Source organism: Dromaius novaehollandiae, chromosome 16 (assembly GCF_036370855.1).
Source record: "Dromaius novaehollandiae isolate bDroNov1 chromosome 16, bDroNov1.hap1, whole genome shotgun sequence".
Classification (NCBI taxonomy): domain Eukaryota; kingdom Metazoa; phylum Chordata; class Aves; order Casuariiformes; family Dromaiidae; genus Dromaius; species Dromaius novaehollandiae.
The window spans coordinates 11,181,390-11,200,056 of record NC_088113.1 but is presented as its reverse complement, the minus strand read 5'-3'; the positions used below and the strand labels follow the sequence as shown (position 1 = coordinate 11,200,056).

The window sequence follows — 18,667 nt, the reverse complement described above, 5'->3', positions numbered from 1 at the left end:
GGGTGAAAAGTCATCTTTTTGTACAAGTATTTTCCATGCTTCACAATGATCAATATTTAGGTAGTTGGAATTGATAATAAATGAAGAAAGAGAAAAGAAGATGAGAGAAAAAAAGCAACAGGTTAGCACTAGTACCATAATTAGGCGGATAGGGGAATTGCTGTGGAGGAACTTGAGCCATTGGAGGGCCCGTCAAAGCACCATCCATGCTTCCTGAGGCAGTCACATTTGGTGGTGGACTGAAAGCCTGAGGTTGCTGTTGCTGCTGCATCATCATTGCCATCCTCTGTTGTCTAAAATGATGACTTATTAGCTCCCTGTTACGCTGAGCCACCATTTGTGCATTAAGAAAACCTTGCTGCTATCCCCCAAAGGAAAAAAAAATCATATTAGAAAACATTATTTATAAATAAAGTCATGTCAGAATCAATCAAATCTCAAAGACTCTTTCTAACTCTAAGACCCAGCACAACCATTACCAGAACAGAAAGTAAAGAAAACCCACAGCCAGTACAAGAACCATTAAAAAATCAGACAAGGGTTTTCATTAAGTTGTCACTAGTGCTAAATGGATGATGCAGTAGACTATCTAGCATACCCTACATGGAAAAGGCTATTTGCACACTCTGTCAACAGCATGACCTAACACACATTCCTTTGAAACCTCATGAATAGGAGAGGTTTACAATTTTTGTTTGTTTTACAGGGGAAAAACATGAATACACACTCTGGAAACATGAAAGAAGGCCCAAATTCTAAGCAGACCTGCAAAAGATGTGTCTATTTAAAAATTAATGCTTCAGACAGGTTAGTATCCTAATTACTCACCTGTGAGCCCACCTGTGGCTGCATAACTGGTCTCATCACTGAGGTACTGCCACTGCCTGGATTTTCCATTTTCATTTCGAGCGCTTGACGGGTCTGATTCATAAACTTAGAAAAAGACATTTTAGCACTATTACCTTGAAAATATCAGTATCTAAAAAAAGTAATGATAAGTCCTCAAAAAAATTCTTTATAAACCTCCTGAATCTATAAAGTACAATGACTCATTCTTCCTTGTTTCATGTACCTGAAGTAGCCAACTATTTGTTAGCAAGCTCAAACACATGAAAAGAAACCCCCTCCAAGTAGTCTAGTACTAACTGGCTTTTCTTATTTTTTTGAACTTAAAACTTTTTAAGAATAAATATACAGCAGACCAATTCTCATTCCAAATCATATTTTGGGCAGAAGGGATAACAACAGACTACAGCTTTGTTTAAAATAATAAACTTCTGTCTCCTTCCCTCTCTGTCGTAATACCCCAAAACTACACAGGCTGATTTAGTGTCACTGAACAGCCAAGACAAAACACGCTATTTCTTAAGCATTAAACGTTGCCATTCCATGTTATGCAGCATCATCTTAGTTTTCTGTGTCTTACCTATGAATTTTCTATTATCCAAAACTTGGTCATGTCCTAGTGTATTTCGGAATGGCCATAGCATTTCCTTTCGTTAGCAAGTATTTTCCATATTAAAAATGTATGCTGTATTCTCCACTGATACCATGACTCTATTCTACTGGAGCATATTTAATGTTGAAATCATGCAGTAATAGATCATTTTTTAAAGCAGTGCTTTCAAGACAGCGTTAAGATCTTTGTGGCTTTATGCACTGTCTCGTTCCATCTGAAGAAAGTAGCTAAAATGAGATCAAATTAATAAAGTGAAGGCAAAGCAATATTTCAGTAAACACAAATGGTTATTTAGAGAACACAAAAGAATCGATCTGCAGGAAAAATGCAACTATCCATTTAATGGTCCCACTCAGTGAGATTCAGAAAAAATTCACAAAATTTGTGAATCTCAGCGAGATTCACAAAATCTTAACAAAGACAATGAGATCATCCAGAGCTATGTAGCATAGGATTGCTTTTTAATAATGCCCTGTCCTGCAGGAACTAGTCCAATCGGTAACTAAGGAGGCTGATGAAGGAACAACACTTGTCCTAATAAAGGTTCTTTCACTTTTACAGTAATAGGTGGTCAACGTGAAAAGCACTGTTAAAATGAATGGCCCATCCACTCGCTCATCAACTGCCGCGTCAATTCCCATATTCCTCCACCAATAAAATTCAGCGCGTACCTCCTTCTGTTCTGAAACGAGACAAAAACGTAAAAGCAGGACCAAAAGATTACCTGCTGCCCCTGAAGCCTCTGCTGGAGCTGCATTCGGAGCTGCTTTGGCGTATTGGTTCGAGGTCTCATCACATTTGCTCTAGGATGCATACTCTGGAGCGGGAAATTGCTTTGTTGGCTCATCTGATTCATCACTGAATTAAAGGATGGCTGTTGTCCCTGAATGTTACTAAAACCTCCTGGCATTGCTGCCCCTTGCCCCTGATAGGGCTGACCATATAACGAAGACTTCTGGTCAATCATGACTGCAGATTCCTGACCTTGGAATGAATCTTGCTTCGGTTCCAAAGCTTGCCCCTTCAACAGATACAAAGAATACACTGCTAGTGAAGACGCTGGGTTTCACTGTTCTTTCAGTAGGAAGTGCTAAAGAAACAACAAAACTAACACAGCACGCTAAGATGAATAGTTTCTTGAGTAGAAAGTTGTACAGGTAAATTACTACTAGTTCTGTCTCCAGAAAAAAGAAATGGCAGAAGTGATGGTAAAACATAATTATTTATCTTTAAAACAGTTTTGCTGCATACTGCTTACATGAATGGACTAATATCATTGTTTAAGTTCTTTAAGTTCTTTTTCACTTTTAAACTGCAGTTTGTACAAATGACAGTGTGGTTTTGTGTTTTCCAGTAAATTCCAAATTATCGAATGGAATTTTTTTCCTACTTGCTAGCCAAGCAAATTCAAGCTGGAATTGGAGGAGACAGAGGTGCCATCCTGGCTAGCACGTTACTGCCAATAACATATTTCACAACATATTTCTGCTGATAATAGATAAACTAAAGAAAACCAACTCATTCTCTGCTGATAGAATTACAATGATTTATGCCCCCCCCCCGAATTATATACCAAGGCATTTTCTATAAACATAGATAAGATGTCACTTTATCTTTTCATAATGCACAAGAAGTTTAATCAGTACTGAACTTCTACGATGAAAATCACTACTCAAAGCAGACTCTTCCAAAGGCAGGTTTGGGAAATGGAAGCAACGAAATGAGGGGATACACACGAGTGAGGAGGCTCTCTTCGTTTTCTTTTCAAGTACCAAGATAATATAGGTTGTTGAAAAATAAATGGCCAAAATCTCTGTTTGCTTACTTGGTTTACGAGATCAGGAATTCCTAATGCTCTGTCGATTTCTTCCAGACCGGTGACGTCCGTGTTACTGAGCAATGTGTGCAGCTGATCTAAAAGCGCCCTTTCATCACTCTGCCCTTCCACGTTTGGTGCTGGACACAAAAGGTCATCCAAAGAGCTTCTAACTAATTGTCTATAAATACAAAAAAAATTACAGCTGTTATGGACTATAAAGACAGCTATATAGTTTTATATAGCATATCGACCTGAAAGATTATAACCACCCAGAAGACCGAAGAAAGACTTAAGACCCAAATTTAGGTCCTGATATGTCTAACCTTCAAGCACCTAAATTCTGCTTTTCCTGCTTCCAGTTAAAACTTCTCCTGGCATCTAAAGTTTAGCTTGTGCACATGTGAGAGAGATATAATTTAAGGATTTTCCATCTCGCTTTCCCTCCCAACTCAAGCATAGTTTGATTTTGTTAGCAATGTTTTTTGTGGAACTGGGTTAAAAGATACGCAGTGTCACATGTTGACAGAACAGCAACAGAAATGGAAACAGACTATGATCCAATCCTTTATACCCACTGTACATGCTACATTGATTTTTCCACATCTTAAACAGTGAACAGTTGTATTTAAACTTATCTTAAAACTATCCTCATTTCTACCTGTTTTGTGAACCCCGAGATGCTTGCTCCATGGACAGCATGTTATCAGGCCATGATCCTGGCTGGTTAGACGGTCCTGGCTGTCCGTAAGGATTCCCACCCATACCAATGTTAATCTCATTCGGCCCTGTGAAGTAAAAGGTTTGTTTTTTTAAAAAAACAAAAGATGGCACCTTGCTCTCGAGTGTTCACACAAAGCATTATGGATGATTATAGAAACCATCAGACAGCTTTGAGAGCTTTCCATTAGCATGTTTTAAACGCCATACATACATAAATTCACACTCAGCTTTTTTCAGAAATATTATAGACTACAGATTCTGAATACAATAGTGATCTAAAGCTGTTGCCCTATTAGAACAGAATTGCTATTGCTAATCTTTAAATCCCTAAAATAGGAACTTGACAAATGCAGTAACTTTACACCATCCCAAATGAGTTTTTCTGGCCAATGAAATCTGGATACTAGCAAATATGCGTCATCATAGTGACGTTAACAGTGTTTGGCATTTTACATTCTGAAGCGGAGTGAAAAATCAAGTGAAATGTAAGCTACATAACAGTGATTTTTGGTGTGTGGCTCTTCTGCCTCTTCACCCCTTCCTGATGCTCTACCCTACAAAGCCTCCAGGGCTCAGGAGCAGACCTGAGGCAGCCAGAGATCACACCACCCGCTGTTACCTGCTGCAGACCGCCAGCACTACACAGTGGGTGCCATCCCGCTGTTTCCCAGTAGCTGTAGGAATCACCTAACAGTAACGATTTCCAAGAAGCTACTGAGGAACAGTAATTCAGTTAACGACTGCACAGATTTTTTTCCAGATTTAGCTTTATGTCCACATGTCAATCTGAAACAGCAAGTCAGTGTAAGGGAACACCCGGTAACAGCCCCGTAGAGCTCCAGGATGAAAATGGAGCAAAGGAGTGCCAGGGTGTTTCTTGGCCCTAGGGGCATGTGAATCTTTGGACCTGCCGGTATTGTTACATTAGTAGAGACAATTTCAGCTCTAGGCTAAATCTTTGTTAGAGATAAAGAGCAGAAAAAAACCACAGGCTTCTCAAAATAAGAACTTTAAGACTTTCTTTACATTTCAGGCATGTAGCTTGGTTTCTTCAAGCAAATACAAATATTTAAAAAAGAACCTGTATTTGCGATGTGGCTTTACACAAAGTTGGGACACTGCCTGTAACAAGAGTTCTGAAATACCTACTAAAAATCTGATTACCAAAACGTTAACTGCAAAAAGCAATTTAGTTTAAAGATCATTAAACAAATCAGATATCATGTAAAATTAATTAAATAAATCACAATACTAGCATCTCTTCAGGTAATCATAGATGGAATTTAGTTCCTGGAATTTAGCAGAGAAGTACTGCACTTGAGAACTAGAAAAACACTGGAACTACCCAAAAAAATCTGGAGACACAGCAAGAATTATCTGTGTATGAAACACACTGATACCACCAAACAGCAAGAACACCAGTAAGTCATCAAATAACACCACTCCTTGATATAATACAGTCAGTTGTTACTAAGCTTACACTGCAACCCACAGTCTAATTGGCACTTGCCCCAGGCAGGGAAGAGCAACAGTCTTCACCTCTAGTCTTTGGATGCAGAGCTAGCATCCTGCCAAAACTGAAAAGATTCTTATAATGAATGCTTACGGAGGAACTAACGAGGCTGCATTAAGTGGTTCAATACAATAGGAAGAACTTACTCATGTGAATCATTTGCTGTTGTAGCATTGGTCTCGTACCAGGGACGCTATTAGAACGAATGGGCAACCCAGGCACAGAGCCGCCCACGGCGGCTCTGGGAAGGGAGGCATTAAACTCGGGTCCTGGTCTCAACATCGAAGCAGAGCTTGTTGGCTCCAGTCTGTTAACCTTTGAGTTTGGCAGGCCCCAGTCTCCTGACGGATGCTGATTCATAGCTACATTTCTGTTGGGCCCACTTGCTATAATGAAGAGCAGAGAAGATAATGATTTCTCATATAGAATTTAATATGTATTTTGGTTTTAGAATTATTACTTTTTTTTTCTTTTACCAACAACTGCCAATGACAGAGCAATTCACTGAATTCTTGCAAAAGCGAATAAAGAGTACCATGTCAAGCTTTATATCATCCAAAGAGTATAATCATCTAAATATATTTAAAAATACTAATGACTGACTGCCATCTTTACCTGTTCTTGTTTCTATATATTAAAAGCATAGATTAAGTCAGAACTCATAACAGTCAAACAATATTTAACTACTAAACAAAAGTAAAGTCCTAGGAATATACAGAGATGGTAAATGGCTATTTTCTTATAATTTTAGCTGGTAATAATAATTAAGGTATTTAGGTGCTGATAATACTCTAAGAGTTTTTCTGACAAGAATTCGTATTATAATATTGCAACATTTTTCTATGTTAAAGCATTTTCTTTCTGAGATACATTTGTACACAATCAACAAACCCAGATTTGCTCCAAAATTTTCCTGATTTTCAATCATTCTTGGACTTCCACCCATCAAGTTTTGCTTTTGTAACATGGAGAATGCATTGACACTCCTCACTGGAGGGCTTGAACCCACAGGGCTATCTAAAGACATGGCTCTGCTGAAAGGCGGGCGGGCAGTCTGCACAGCCTGTGGGCTTCTCATACCTGTTAAGGAATTAAAAGATGCTTGCAACCGTACGTTTTAAACTTAAAAACAGAAAGTACTATCCATTATTTACATAAATTCGAACTAGTTACAGGCACATATATTTCACCTTTAACAGGCCAGGAATAGTTATTCTGTTTGTTCTCACTACTTTGGTCACATTTTGAGTACATACTTAACACTTTTCACTGGCAAAGACAAAAATTCCTTTGGCCCTACCATAAAAAGGCTCCTTTTAAGTTAAGTTTGATAATGACCCGCGTTTAACACTTTGAAATACCCTAGTATTACAGTCTCATTAATATATATGAGTGGACTGTCAAGCATTTGGATATCTCTGACATGGAGGCAGAGAGAAGTCAAATGGCGCTCTGCTTGAACCGGGCTGGATCCAGAAACAGTATGTTCCTGAACACTTTGCACCATGTGAACTGATTATCTTAGGGATCACTGTGATGCAGAGCCAACAATGTCACTGGTCTCATATGTTCTTGTAGTTGAATTAACATTTTGCATTACCCATGTTTCACCTTCTTAAGGTTAACTCAGCAACCTATTGCCAACCTAATCAAGAGAGGACCCCTATTGTAAAAGGGAGCGTCTACTGTAATGATGCTGGTCCACTAGTGAGTTTATCTTTCTCTCCTGCTCAGCTTCCTACTACAGAAGGTCATTCCTTTCAATGTAGAGTAGGATTATTGATTAGATTTTGCAAGGCACAAGATACTTTCACACAGAATAAGCGGGAAATCAAAAGCTTGCCACTAATCCCATGCTCTTTCCCTAGTCATCTGCAAGGAATAAAATTCTCTATTTCAATTTACAACTGCCAAAATACTTTTCCTGATGCCTTTGGTGATGCTGCAGGAAATCCATGTTGGACAAACCCAGAAGAAACCATAAAATGAGACAGTTGACTTTATTCAGGGTGTGTACAGTAGATAAATGCTGTCAACATTGCCCTTCAAACTAATAATATAATAGCCTATGGAAGCATCATCAGCCTTTTTACATTATATTTGCCCTTGAAGATGTATGAAATACAAAAAAGTATTCTCTAAGAATTTGAGCATACATTATGTTTACATCAGGTAAGAAGAAAACACTAATTTTAAAACGAAAGTGATATTAAATGAAATGCCTTACTCAATGGGGCAGTTCCTGGAAATAACGCTTGTTTTGTTCCAAGGCTATTCCCATTTGCAGACATAGCATTATTGTAAAAATCTGAACTAGTCAAATCACCTAGAATTGCATCCAAATTATCCAAGTCTCCACTCATCTGAAAAAAAAACAATAAAATACCAAGGTTATTTACTATCATATTGCCATCTGTCAGCTTTCATTTAGCTCCTTACTAATCTTAAAGGCTATAACCAAGAGATAAATGGTTTAGTTCACCAATAATATCTCAGGCTTTCTCGTAATTTCCAAAGATTTTCAGATATCATTTAGCTACTTTTCAATAGAGCATTCTGCCTGGCTAATTTTGACACAGAAAAATTTAAGGAGAAATTGGAGATACTATACATAAATAAAAAGAAAATAACCGTTGAATATAAACATTTCAGGCATCACAAATTACAAAACCACTAATGACAGCAAGTAACATCATGAATGTGTACTGTTTGGTAATAAATAATGTATCGGGCATTTACAAATATCTTAAATTGATCACTGCAAAACACAACAACATATGAAAAGTACTCACAGACATTTCTGGCCAATAAGATCCCTAACTTTCTTTTAAAATTTGTCTTTAAATTAGATGCAGTTTTAACAGAATAAAAACTACATAGATAATGGACTAATATCTTTGCAAAGTAAGCTTCTCTGAATATAGTTCATAGCTCTCAGCAACAAGTAGTGGAACTACACACCTGCACTACTGCACAGTTGTTAACAACTTGTTTCCTCAATAGTATTCAGAAAATGTTATGAAGTGTTTAGTTTATAGTCAGCTGCTAGCTAAATAAAAAATTGTACAGTAAATTCTTGTTTACATAGCTATTAGTGATTTGGGAAATCCAAGTTCTAAGCTATCAACTTGTTTTTCGTAAACTCTGCCCTACTGAGCAGCGTTATTTATGTTGTAGCAGTTCCAAATGTGACCGAGGTACCAAATGTAAAAGAAATATTATATACAATTTTAAGAACAGCTGTTCCCAACAAGTGTACCACTGATCTCAGTAGTGTTCCATTTCCATGGTCATGTAGTTTGTAATATCATGACATTTCTTGGCATTTCAACGCTAGAAACAGATTCGAACATTTTTCAAATTTTCCTTATCATCCCAACTCACTAACAGTTGAGATTAAAAAAAAAAAAAAAAAAAAAAAAGCTTTTTTTCCCCAATCAAATTGATAATTTTCTTTGGAGTCAATTGCATAAACAATGGTTAATTTTGCTTTAAGGCATCTTCCCAGTTTTGTGAATGTATTTTGTTACAGTCAAAAGAATACAGGAAAATAGCATATATATATATATGTATATACACACGCATACATACATGTATATGTATATGTGTGTATATATATAAAGTTAATATATTTGGAACAACATTTTCCTTCATTTAAAAAAATAAGAGTACCAACACCAATGAATTTATAACTATTTTAAATATTACATATGCTGTGTTTATATTTTAAAAATGAAGTTATGTAATCTCTGCTAGTTTTACTTTGTGCTACTGCATTACCAACAAATTCTAGAGGCAGGTAACAGCTCTATTTCTTAATGAGCCATAAAAATAAACATGTGCCATGTGAAATTGCAGATGTTAAAAGATTTGATTTTAAATAATAATCTGTGAATATACATGACTTCGGTACAGCACATTTGGCTATATATATCCTGTAGTTCTATTTGTCTGTGCTTTGTCATTGAAAGTAAAACCTGAGCACATGGTTTCACACCATTTGCACAGAACTTTCTTGAAAATGTTTACACGCACATTAAAAAAAAAAAAGGAAAGAAAAAAAAAGAGTACTTTTCTTTTATCCATTCACTCTAAAAAGAAAATATTGGCTTGTTCATTACCATCGTTTTACATTATACTCTACCTCCTCTGTTGGTTCTGCTTTTATTTTAATCTCCTTTTCTTGACTAGAAGTAGGAAGAGTTGAACTACTGCATTGTCCCATTTTATTATCCACGCCTTCTACTTTAGGCTTTAACTCTTTGGAAAGCGGGTCCTTAATATCATCTTTATCTAGCAGGTATCTCAGTAAAGCATTGTTTTCTTTCTTCTTTGGGCTCAGTTGTTCCTGTTTGACAGTGCCTTCTCCACAGGGGGCTGTATTACTAGCATCATGATATGTGTCTTTGCCAGTAGCTTCAGCTGTGATCTTGGCTACCTCTGCAGGAGAATTACCATTTTGCAACAATTTATGTAAAATCCTGTGCTTCTCTTGCAGGAGCGAGCCGTGCATGTTTGAGGAGGAAGATACCCCTCCAGATGTTGACGAGGAAACTCCTGAAGGACTGGTAACATTGGTAGAAGACTCTTTACAATTAGAGTCTAAAGGCGAGTTCGATGCTGTGGAATGTCCTCTGTCATCTGAGGAGCATGTGAGTAGCTGAAGCAGCTTTTTATGCCCTTTGCTTTCAGATGGTCCTCTCTGACTTTCAGATGCCTCTAGATTTCCCTCTTTACTGTCCTTTTCGCTTAGGAGTTCCCTGCTGTTCGACTGGCACACAGAACTTTCCACTTGGTTTTGTTCACAATACAAACCAGAGGGGCTTTTCGAATCCTGGGTGCTCGTTTTACTTTGCTGAGCTATGCTCATGTTTGGGGAATTATCCAGTTTTGGACCTGGTGAAGAAAGTGTAGATAGAAGGGAAGTTCCAACCCCCTCACTAATGGCTTGAAGAGCACTAAGAGAACTGCTAGAGAAAGTGCTGTTGCCGGTGTTGCTGGCAGATCCCATTGGAGAGTGCATACCTGTATTACACAATAGAGATCAAACTTCAATTAGATTGCTGTCTGTAGCTGCTTTTCCTTTTGGACTACATAGCACTGCTGCATTGAGTTAATTACTTTAAAATAAATTTTGACAATGAAATTGCGCATGCTATATTTAAGTAACACATGCAAGGTCATAGAGAAAAAGGATGGAAGATACAATTCAGATAAAAGTGAGAAAAGAGAACTTCTTTAAAAAATGCACAGAAAAAAATAAAATACCTGTAACTGGAGAAAACTGGTGAGAACTCATTTTTGGACTCCCTCGATTCCTAGGAGATATCATTAGGTTCTGTTGGTTGGAAGTTAAGCCAGGACTACCATGTGGCGGACTACTTATATTTAAACCATAATTGTTATTTTGGTAAGTGGAGGACTGCATTCCTGGTCCAGAGTTCATTGGCCCCATATTACCAGGGCCTCCATATCTAGCGCTGCTCAGCTGACCCACTGCGCTGGGATCTCCCATGCTGTAGCTCCTGTTCTGCATCGGCATGCCTTGACCGGGTGACATGTTCATAACACCACCAACAGAATTTGTGCTTCCAGCCACAGGTGCTCTGATGTTCTGCCCAACTGAATTAGGATTCGGTCGATATCCATTCTGTTCTCTGTAAATTCAACAGCATCCCCAGACACCCCAAGAAAATAAATTAAAATCTTTTTCAGGATCAAGTGCTACAAAGAGAGAATAACATTACTAAATGATTTTTCAAAAAGAGCATTGGAGTATCTCCACAAAAGCAAAACTAAACCATGCCACTCATTCATTCATTATAAAGTGTTTAGTCCTTTAGGTCATTTCAGCTACAAGTGCATACAGGATCACCCCTTTAAAATGCTTTTATCACCAGCCATTATTTAGATTTATCAGTTTAAATATCTTCCTTCTGACACTCACTCTCTGAGCCAACGCACGACACCATTCTACTGTGCACATTAAGGATGCCCTGAACAATCTCAGCTACCCACTGATCAGCATCTGGAGGCACTTTAATGCCAGAAGCAGGCAGATTCCCTCCAGAGTGGCATTTCAATTATTCTTGTCATCAACAAGAACAGGTCACAGGAAATGCTATTTACAGTACATTTAACTTTGAATCATCCATGATGCATTTTAAGGGTTTTTGTTGTCTTTTTTTACTGGTCTGTAATTAAGAAGCATAAGATAGAAATGCTTAGTTACATGCTTTTATTTCCAGTGTTTTGTCACTATTAATCTTAACCCCGAAGAAAACTGAATAGATATACAGGCTCCAAAAGCAGGTACGGAGGGAAAACCTCACTTTTGACAGTGACTATCATTCTGCCACAGAGTTAAGTTGGGAGGCTGCAGTGGTGACTAAAAACTCTTAGATTCATGCATTTATTTGCACACTAGGCAACTCTGCTTCCCAAGTTTTTCCTCTTCTGTTCTAGTTTTAACCAGATAAAGTATTTTGGTATAATGTTGCTTCAGGTATTGCCAAAATCAGATCTATTTTTAAAAGCTATGATACTTAAACAACAAACAGATGCTGCTGATTTCACCTTTGAAGAAAGTGGGTAGAAACAAATCCATGGCGGTCATTAGTTACAGGATTTCGAAATAGTTTACTCTTTGTTTGTGCTGTCACTATAGTACCATCCGCTAAAGAAAACCGATACAATGGCGTTTCAGCATGACCTTGTGTATAAGCTGTAAAAGAAATACACAAATATTTTGCATATTCGAAAGTCCAAGAAATGTTAATAAGCACTCTATAGATTTTTACAAAATACTCATTTGCTCAAGATGAAAAACGAAAAGCACACCCGAGATAGATATTCAGAAAAAGGAAGTATCCCATATATTCTCCCTAAAATAGTACAGAGAGGAAAAAAAGCGAGCAAGATTAATTTGACACTGCTGTACTTTGTGCTAACCATGCACATCTGGCAAAGCTTTAAATTTGTTAACAGACTTGCATGGCTAGGTAAGCAGGTTTCCATGGCTTCTCCTCGGGGAGAACATCTCATCAACACTTCAATCTCAATTGCACTAAAATATACAGGTAATTAATATGGAATAAAAATGAAATCAGGAAGCTTTCAAATGGAGTTTTTAATTTTAAAAAAAGGTCTTTTTATCAAGAGAATTGTGGAAACCATTGCTTTTAGTCAAAATTTTCAGGGCAAACTAATTCACATAAATCATTTCAATATGGATGAATGGTTTGTTTTTAAGTCAGCTTTTAAGTTTCTTTGAAGTGTCTCAAAGTCAATACCAAATGGTTTTGGAATGTTGTATCTCATAAAAAAATTTCTGAGTTCCAAATTTCTTGTACATTTAGGATTAAACTTAATCAGTTAAGTCGAAAGGAATGGAAATTCCATTTTCTGTCAGTACTAGTTTTTCTTTACTTAATACTTTGAATTCCTCTGTGAATCCTTCAAAAAAGCTAAAGTTAACACATACAGGAAATAACAGCTTTCTTAATGGAGACTTGGCTGTACTTTGTTTTAAATATCAGGGTGATCAAATTAGCATTAAAAATACATAACATTAGAATACTGAAAATATTTTGAAGCCTTCTATCTTGAATAACATGAAAAAAGGTATTAACCAGTGATTACTACTCTTCAGACTAGTTAACAAATGAGTCATCCTTTCTTTTATTAAAATAAATTAAAATAAATTCAAGCTAATGTTGAACAAGGGTAAGAGGTCATTACAGAAATATAGCTGAATTTGTCACTGTCACTGCTATATCCATCCGTGGAAAAATAAATTTCTTCAGTCTCCTGGATCAGGTATCTGGTATTTTCCATGAAAATTATCAAAAAGGACATACTACAGAAACAAAATAATTTCTGTATCAGAATTACTGTTCCTCAAGAGGTCACATCCCTTCAGCTTGTAAATATGAGTCACAGCATTAGCACCAACTAAAAACATGAAAAAGAATGAACACAGGTAGAGTTCAGCATTTTTGTTATTCAGGAAAAAAAACACAGCCACTGAGAGAAGCAGTATGGCCAAATGCTATACACAGATTTTTACCTTCATGATAGTGGCGTTTGTTTGACCATGACTGTCCATCATTATGGCATAAGAATCTCTGAATGCACCGACGAATTGTATCTTCAAAGCCAGGTCTCATGGAAGACCGTAACGAGTTTGTATCGATGTTGACAAGTTTGCCTGTTACGGGAAATACAATACTCAAAATAAACTCTTTATGACTACCCCGATACTTCTATACAATATATGAATACAGTGCAAAACTTCAGAAGACTCTAATATCACCACAGTAATCATCCATCACCCTAATGGCAAGAGTACTTCTTTTATACAGAACAAGAGCACAACGACAAAAGAGATTTGAAACCTTAATCTTGGGTACATTTCTCACCTGAAAGGTCATGTCTCGTAATAAAGCTCTCTGGATTTGTTGGAAATACTCTTTCTACAGTTGTGATACGACGTGCCACACAAATCATACAGGACTGCAAATCTGTATTTAAAAAAGAATGGTTTTGCATTCATTTCTCTCCTATTTTATGCTATAAAAGCATTTAAATAAAATAGCTCAAGTGTCCTGCAATGTTAAAATATAAGTATAAAGGATTTGAAGTTTTTGCATTTTGTTTCTACTCCATTCAAAAAAATGGAGTTTCCATTTAGAAACTACAGATTTCATAATATATACCAAGTAATAAGAAGTTTTATTTAGAGATTTCTTTTCTGCACAGGAATTGCACAGGATTTCCTACCTTCCCCCTCTTCCATCATAGCTCTTGGCTGAGATAAAGCAAAGCACTGCATTGTTTCATATCTCTGACGTGTATCCTGGTGGCTGCCTACATCTTCCAAAAGATCGTGAGAGGTTTTCACCATCATCCGGCAATTAAATGTATGACTCTTCTGTCTCGGCGTTTCATTGCTCCAAGCAACTCCATTAACTTAAAATAACATAGTAAAAATATATAAAGATTTTCAGATAAAAATCAATTCATAAGCAATGTTTCTTAAATTAGATGCCCTGTTACTTGATTACAGAGATTAAAGAACGTTTTTGCAATATACCACCATTTCTATACCTTGTGAATAGTCGTATTGAGAAGCAAGTAAAAGAACGTTATCCCTTCCAAGATACTTTCAACCTTACTTGCAGGACAGCTGAAAAGTCATTCCCATATCTAAAAAGCAGGAAATCATCTCAGCTATCCTTGAAGCTTTAGGAATCCTGTTCCTTTAATATCCTTGTTTTAAGTTACAGGCAAACAAATTGCAAAGGTGAAAACAGTGTGTGAATTTACAGTACATTGATTTATAATGGTATGTTCTCAAATGAACCTACTAAGATTTTTCAAGATTAACTTACTTTTCAAGTTAAGTTTTCTTTGTAAAACTAATTTTTTTGTAAGGTTATCCATTACAAGTTGAGTTTTTCTTCTCTGCTTGATTTTAAATAGCCTAGTAACAATGCAGTAAGTCAAACTTCATTACCTGAAGATTTTGGTAAATTTTTAAGGAAGTCCTTCCGGTCCTCTTCATGCAATATACCATAGACACTTGTATTAACTAAATCTTCTTGTTTATACTGCAGATACTGTGTGACATTTTCTGAAACAAATACTATGTTCCCATCTCGATTTACAACAAACAGGAAACCGTCCAATGCCTAAAGAGTAACATGGCAACATATCACATAATTCTGAATGTAATTTAGTTTAAAAACCAAGCAAGTGATAAATGTTGAACTGCAACAGTTGCATTTCCTGTAGAGGTAAAGCTGAAGTTTTAGTTCTTTCTGTGAGAAAAATTGTTTCTATTAAGGAATGATTTCAATATCAAAAATCGATCTATTCATTTGTTTTACAGCTTAGCTATTTCACAATCTGAACATGAGCTAATGAACTTGTAACATTATTTCAATACCTGGCAAATTGCAATAAGAAAAAATTCACTGGAAACAAGTAGTAAGACAGGAACATGAAGACATTTCCAATAGCAAGTGACAAAATAAGAGGAGAATTGCTACCTACTTCTTTAAATACTGTATTTTCTTAACTAAAAGAACATTTCAATATATTCTTAAAACAAGTAAGTTTTAAAATTGTTTTAATAAACTTGCATGGGATTGGTTTTCTAGGCATAAGGAAAAAGTATCTGTTATACACCTCTTTTTACAGTTATATTACTTTTCTTGAAGGCAACATTTGTTTAAAATGCTCTGCATTTTAGAAACAGAAACCCCACCATACTTCCAAGACCTCTAGTCTTAATAAAACTTCATCCATTTATTGTAATGGTTATCCCCTAAAGCAAAGGAAAAATATTCCTTGAATTGCTAAGCACTGCGTTAGTAATGACTGCTGGAGGAAAGAAAGCAAAGCACAACATTACTGGAAAAGTCCAAATGCTATTCTTTTTTTCCCTTCTAAAGCCTATTTAAGGGAAATTAAGAAAATGTGACTGATTTCTGATGCTTTAAAACGTTGTTCTGTATAGTCCTCGCATACTATTTATTACTACAAGATCGGACGCTTTACTGTAGTAGTTTCATCTGACCTAAGTATTTGTTTCGATGGGGATTTACTAGGACATAATTTGTACTTGCCTGTAATAAAAGAGGTCCCAACGAATCCTTATCAATAACTCCTTGACCCGTAGAAGATACATCAGCTTTCTGAACATCATCATCATTAGAAACTGCTTTTCCTGAAATGCAAAAGATACATTTCAAAAAAGCAAAATTTCATAAGACAACTGCATTTTAATATTACAAGCCAGATTCCGGGAAGCCTGGGGATAAAGGCAAAAAAAAAAAAAAACCCAAAACCCCAAAAAACAAAAAAAACCCCACTGACGTGACAGAAGTCTCATATATTGCTGGTTGCTTATGACCAGAAAAACATGTCACGGTTACATAATGCCAAACCCTTTGCTCACATAAATTGACTTGACAGTTAAAGTAGGATCAAAGTTACCACCACTCCGTTTTGTGAACAACATTTCTCCTACTGCTTTTGGGAGCATCTGTCTGATGAATCCCTGATGAATCTTTCAATAGCCATTACCCACATTCCTTAAGCATGTCTCTTCTTTCTGTTTTGATTTCAATTACCTCGTGCCCATTGGTCACAGTCTTCAGATATCATCAGCACCCTCTGCCCTGTCGCCCTTCTGTCTACAGGGGACATTGCTACCTTGGCAGCAGGGTGCATGAAAGAGGGTACGCGTGCATTTTGCAGTCCTGCAGGGGTTCACACTCCGAATTTCACGGCAACTTATATTAATATGTTGGGCTGTAATCTGTGGTGAATCAGGAATATAGGTAGATTCCTGTTCAGCCAGACCTGCTACGAAGGTGAAAACTCCAAGGAAGAAGGTGTTGTGGACAGCCAAGGACAAAAATAACTTGCATAATCCTAGCTTAATCTGTGACCCCCAAACCAACCAACACCACAGACAGTGGACTCGCTCCTGTACCTGTTTTCTTGGATCTTTATGATTATACAAAATAATTTTTTTTAAAAAAAATCTCATTTTACATTCTGAACATTAGTATTTAAACATTTCTTATGCCAAGAATGAAAAGCCTTTTCCCACTTTTTTCAGCTTTTAAGAAACAAAATATTCTAAATAAATATATCGGATTGCAGGGGGCAGAGGGATGGGCACCCACATCAGGCAGCAGAATTACAGAAAACAAATAATAAACTTTGCTCTGTGGTACCTGTTGGCCGGCTAAGCAGACCACAAGCGGAGTACAACATCCTAAGAAAACATTATCATTTACTAAAGTCTATAATGAAACAGAATTATTACAATAGAATGAACTAGATTAAATTAGAAATACCTTAAAAACACCAGTTAAGATGATTTTTTAGAACTGTTTTAACATGCCTTCAAAAAAATGTGGAAATTTACCATGACAGGTAAAATATACTCACTTTATTTCACAGCTTACTTTATTTCAAGAGATAATTTACTGCCCAAAGGAAATACATACATTTGGCTGGTTATAGTCATTTAAAAAATATTCCCCTCACCATATATTTCAAAATACAAGTTTTGCATGTACCTATTCATTTAAAAAAAAAGGTTACTGTACCAGTTTGGCTTACCCTAGCTCCAAGAAACTATCAACATTTGCTGTTCCTCCGTTTTCTCCTCCAATTACACTATTTAACTACTTAATCTCACCACTGGAGTCCAATACTTAACCATTTATGAAGCACGTGTTAAACAGCACAAGAAAAGAAAGAAAAGTCCATAAAACATACTAGGAAAAAATAGTAATAAAATCAAAATATCTGATCGGAAGTGTATCCTGTAAGAAACTAGGTATTTTAAAGAAATTTATTTCAAAGCATTAAAGTCCCTTTAAGCATAAAGCCCCTTAAAGTGAAAGGCAGTAGTCTGTATTCTTCATGCCGATGGATAGTTGGTCCATCTGTATTTCCAAAAACAGTTTCTCTGTGGACTATCTCAAGCTCTTGCAGTATTTTCAGGAAACTGATAAGAAAGGCCACACAGTATTTTAAAGTCTCAATTCTCAGTTTACATATTTATTCAATTTTTAACACAAAATAATTTAAGCCACATCAGACATTTGATTCAACTCAAAGTCTGAAGTCTTTTTGAATTAGGTGAAAAAACACAACTGAATTGTCCAAGTAACTAACTACTGCTTTGGAAAGACACCACAAGAAAATGAAATTATTTCTTTTGTCTTAAGAGGGAAATCCATACCTTGTTCTTTTATCTGCCGAATCTGTCTCACGGTTTCTTTTAAAATAGCACATTTGTCTGGTTTGACATTGAAATTGTCAATGTCACTCAGATTAGCAGATATCAGCTCAGCCAGTTCTTCAATGTATTTGCTTTCCTGCTCACGCCGACGCTTCTCACCGCTGCAGGTCAGACTGGGAACCAGAAACAGCATTTCATGTACATACACGCCAGCATAAGCAAAAGCTGCACTCACACTCTGAGCTTTAACGTACTTCAGATCACCCTGAACACTATCCAGGCTATGAAGCCTAGAGAGCAGACACTCTCCTAGCAAACATAAACCAAAAACGGTTATGTGTGTGTGCGCCTTTGAGTGTTGGGTGTTTTTTTCTTTTAAAAAAAGAA

General features: G+C 36.5%; 1 protein-coding gene across 9 annotated transcripts in view; it reads right to left on the bottom strand.

Annotated features, from left to right (window-relative positions):
• Positions 1-18,667, bottom strand: part of NCOA3 (nuclear receptor coactivator 3) — a 104,182-nt gene that overhangs the window by 5,243 nt on the left and 80,272 nt on the right. For 8 of the 9 annotated variants that reach the window (XM_064521466.1, XM_026106568.2, XM_064521468.1 and 5 more), the window contains 17 exons: positions 18,281-18,453; positions 16,143-16,243; positions 15,029-15,203; positions 14,293-14,481; positions 13,932-14,033; positions 13,580-13,720; positions 12,088-12,235; positions 10,780-11,168; positions 9,656-10,536; positions 7,739-7,874; positions 6,403-6,591; positions 5,658-5,897; positions 3,937-4,063; positions 3,285-3,456; positions 2,184-2,480; positions 829-933; positions 136-361 (listed from right to left, as the gene is read on the bottom strand). In XM_064521466.1, the coding sequence (XP_064377536.1) occupies positions 136-361; positions 829-933; positions 2,184-2,480; positions 3,285-3,456; positions 3,937-4,063; positions 5,658-5,897; positions 6,403-6,591; positions 7,739-7,874; positions 9,656-10,536; positions 10,780-11,168; positions 12,088-12,235; positions 13,580-13,720; positions 13,932-14,033; positions 14,293-14,481; positions 15,029-15,203; positions 16,143-16,243; positions 18,281-18,453 (3,791 nt within the window). The remainder of the gene's footprint in view (positions 1-135; positions 362-828; positions 934-2,183; positions 2,481-3,284; positions 3,457-3,936; positions 4,064-5,657; positions 5,898-6,402; positions 6,592-7,738; positions 7,875-9,655; positions 10,537-10,779; positions 11,169-12,087; positions 12,236-13,579; positions 13,721-13,931; positions 14,034-14,292; positions 14,482-15,028; positions 15,204-16,142; positions 16,244-18,280; positions 18,454-18,667) is intronic. The other variant, XM_064521472.1, reaches the window with a different exon arrangement.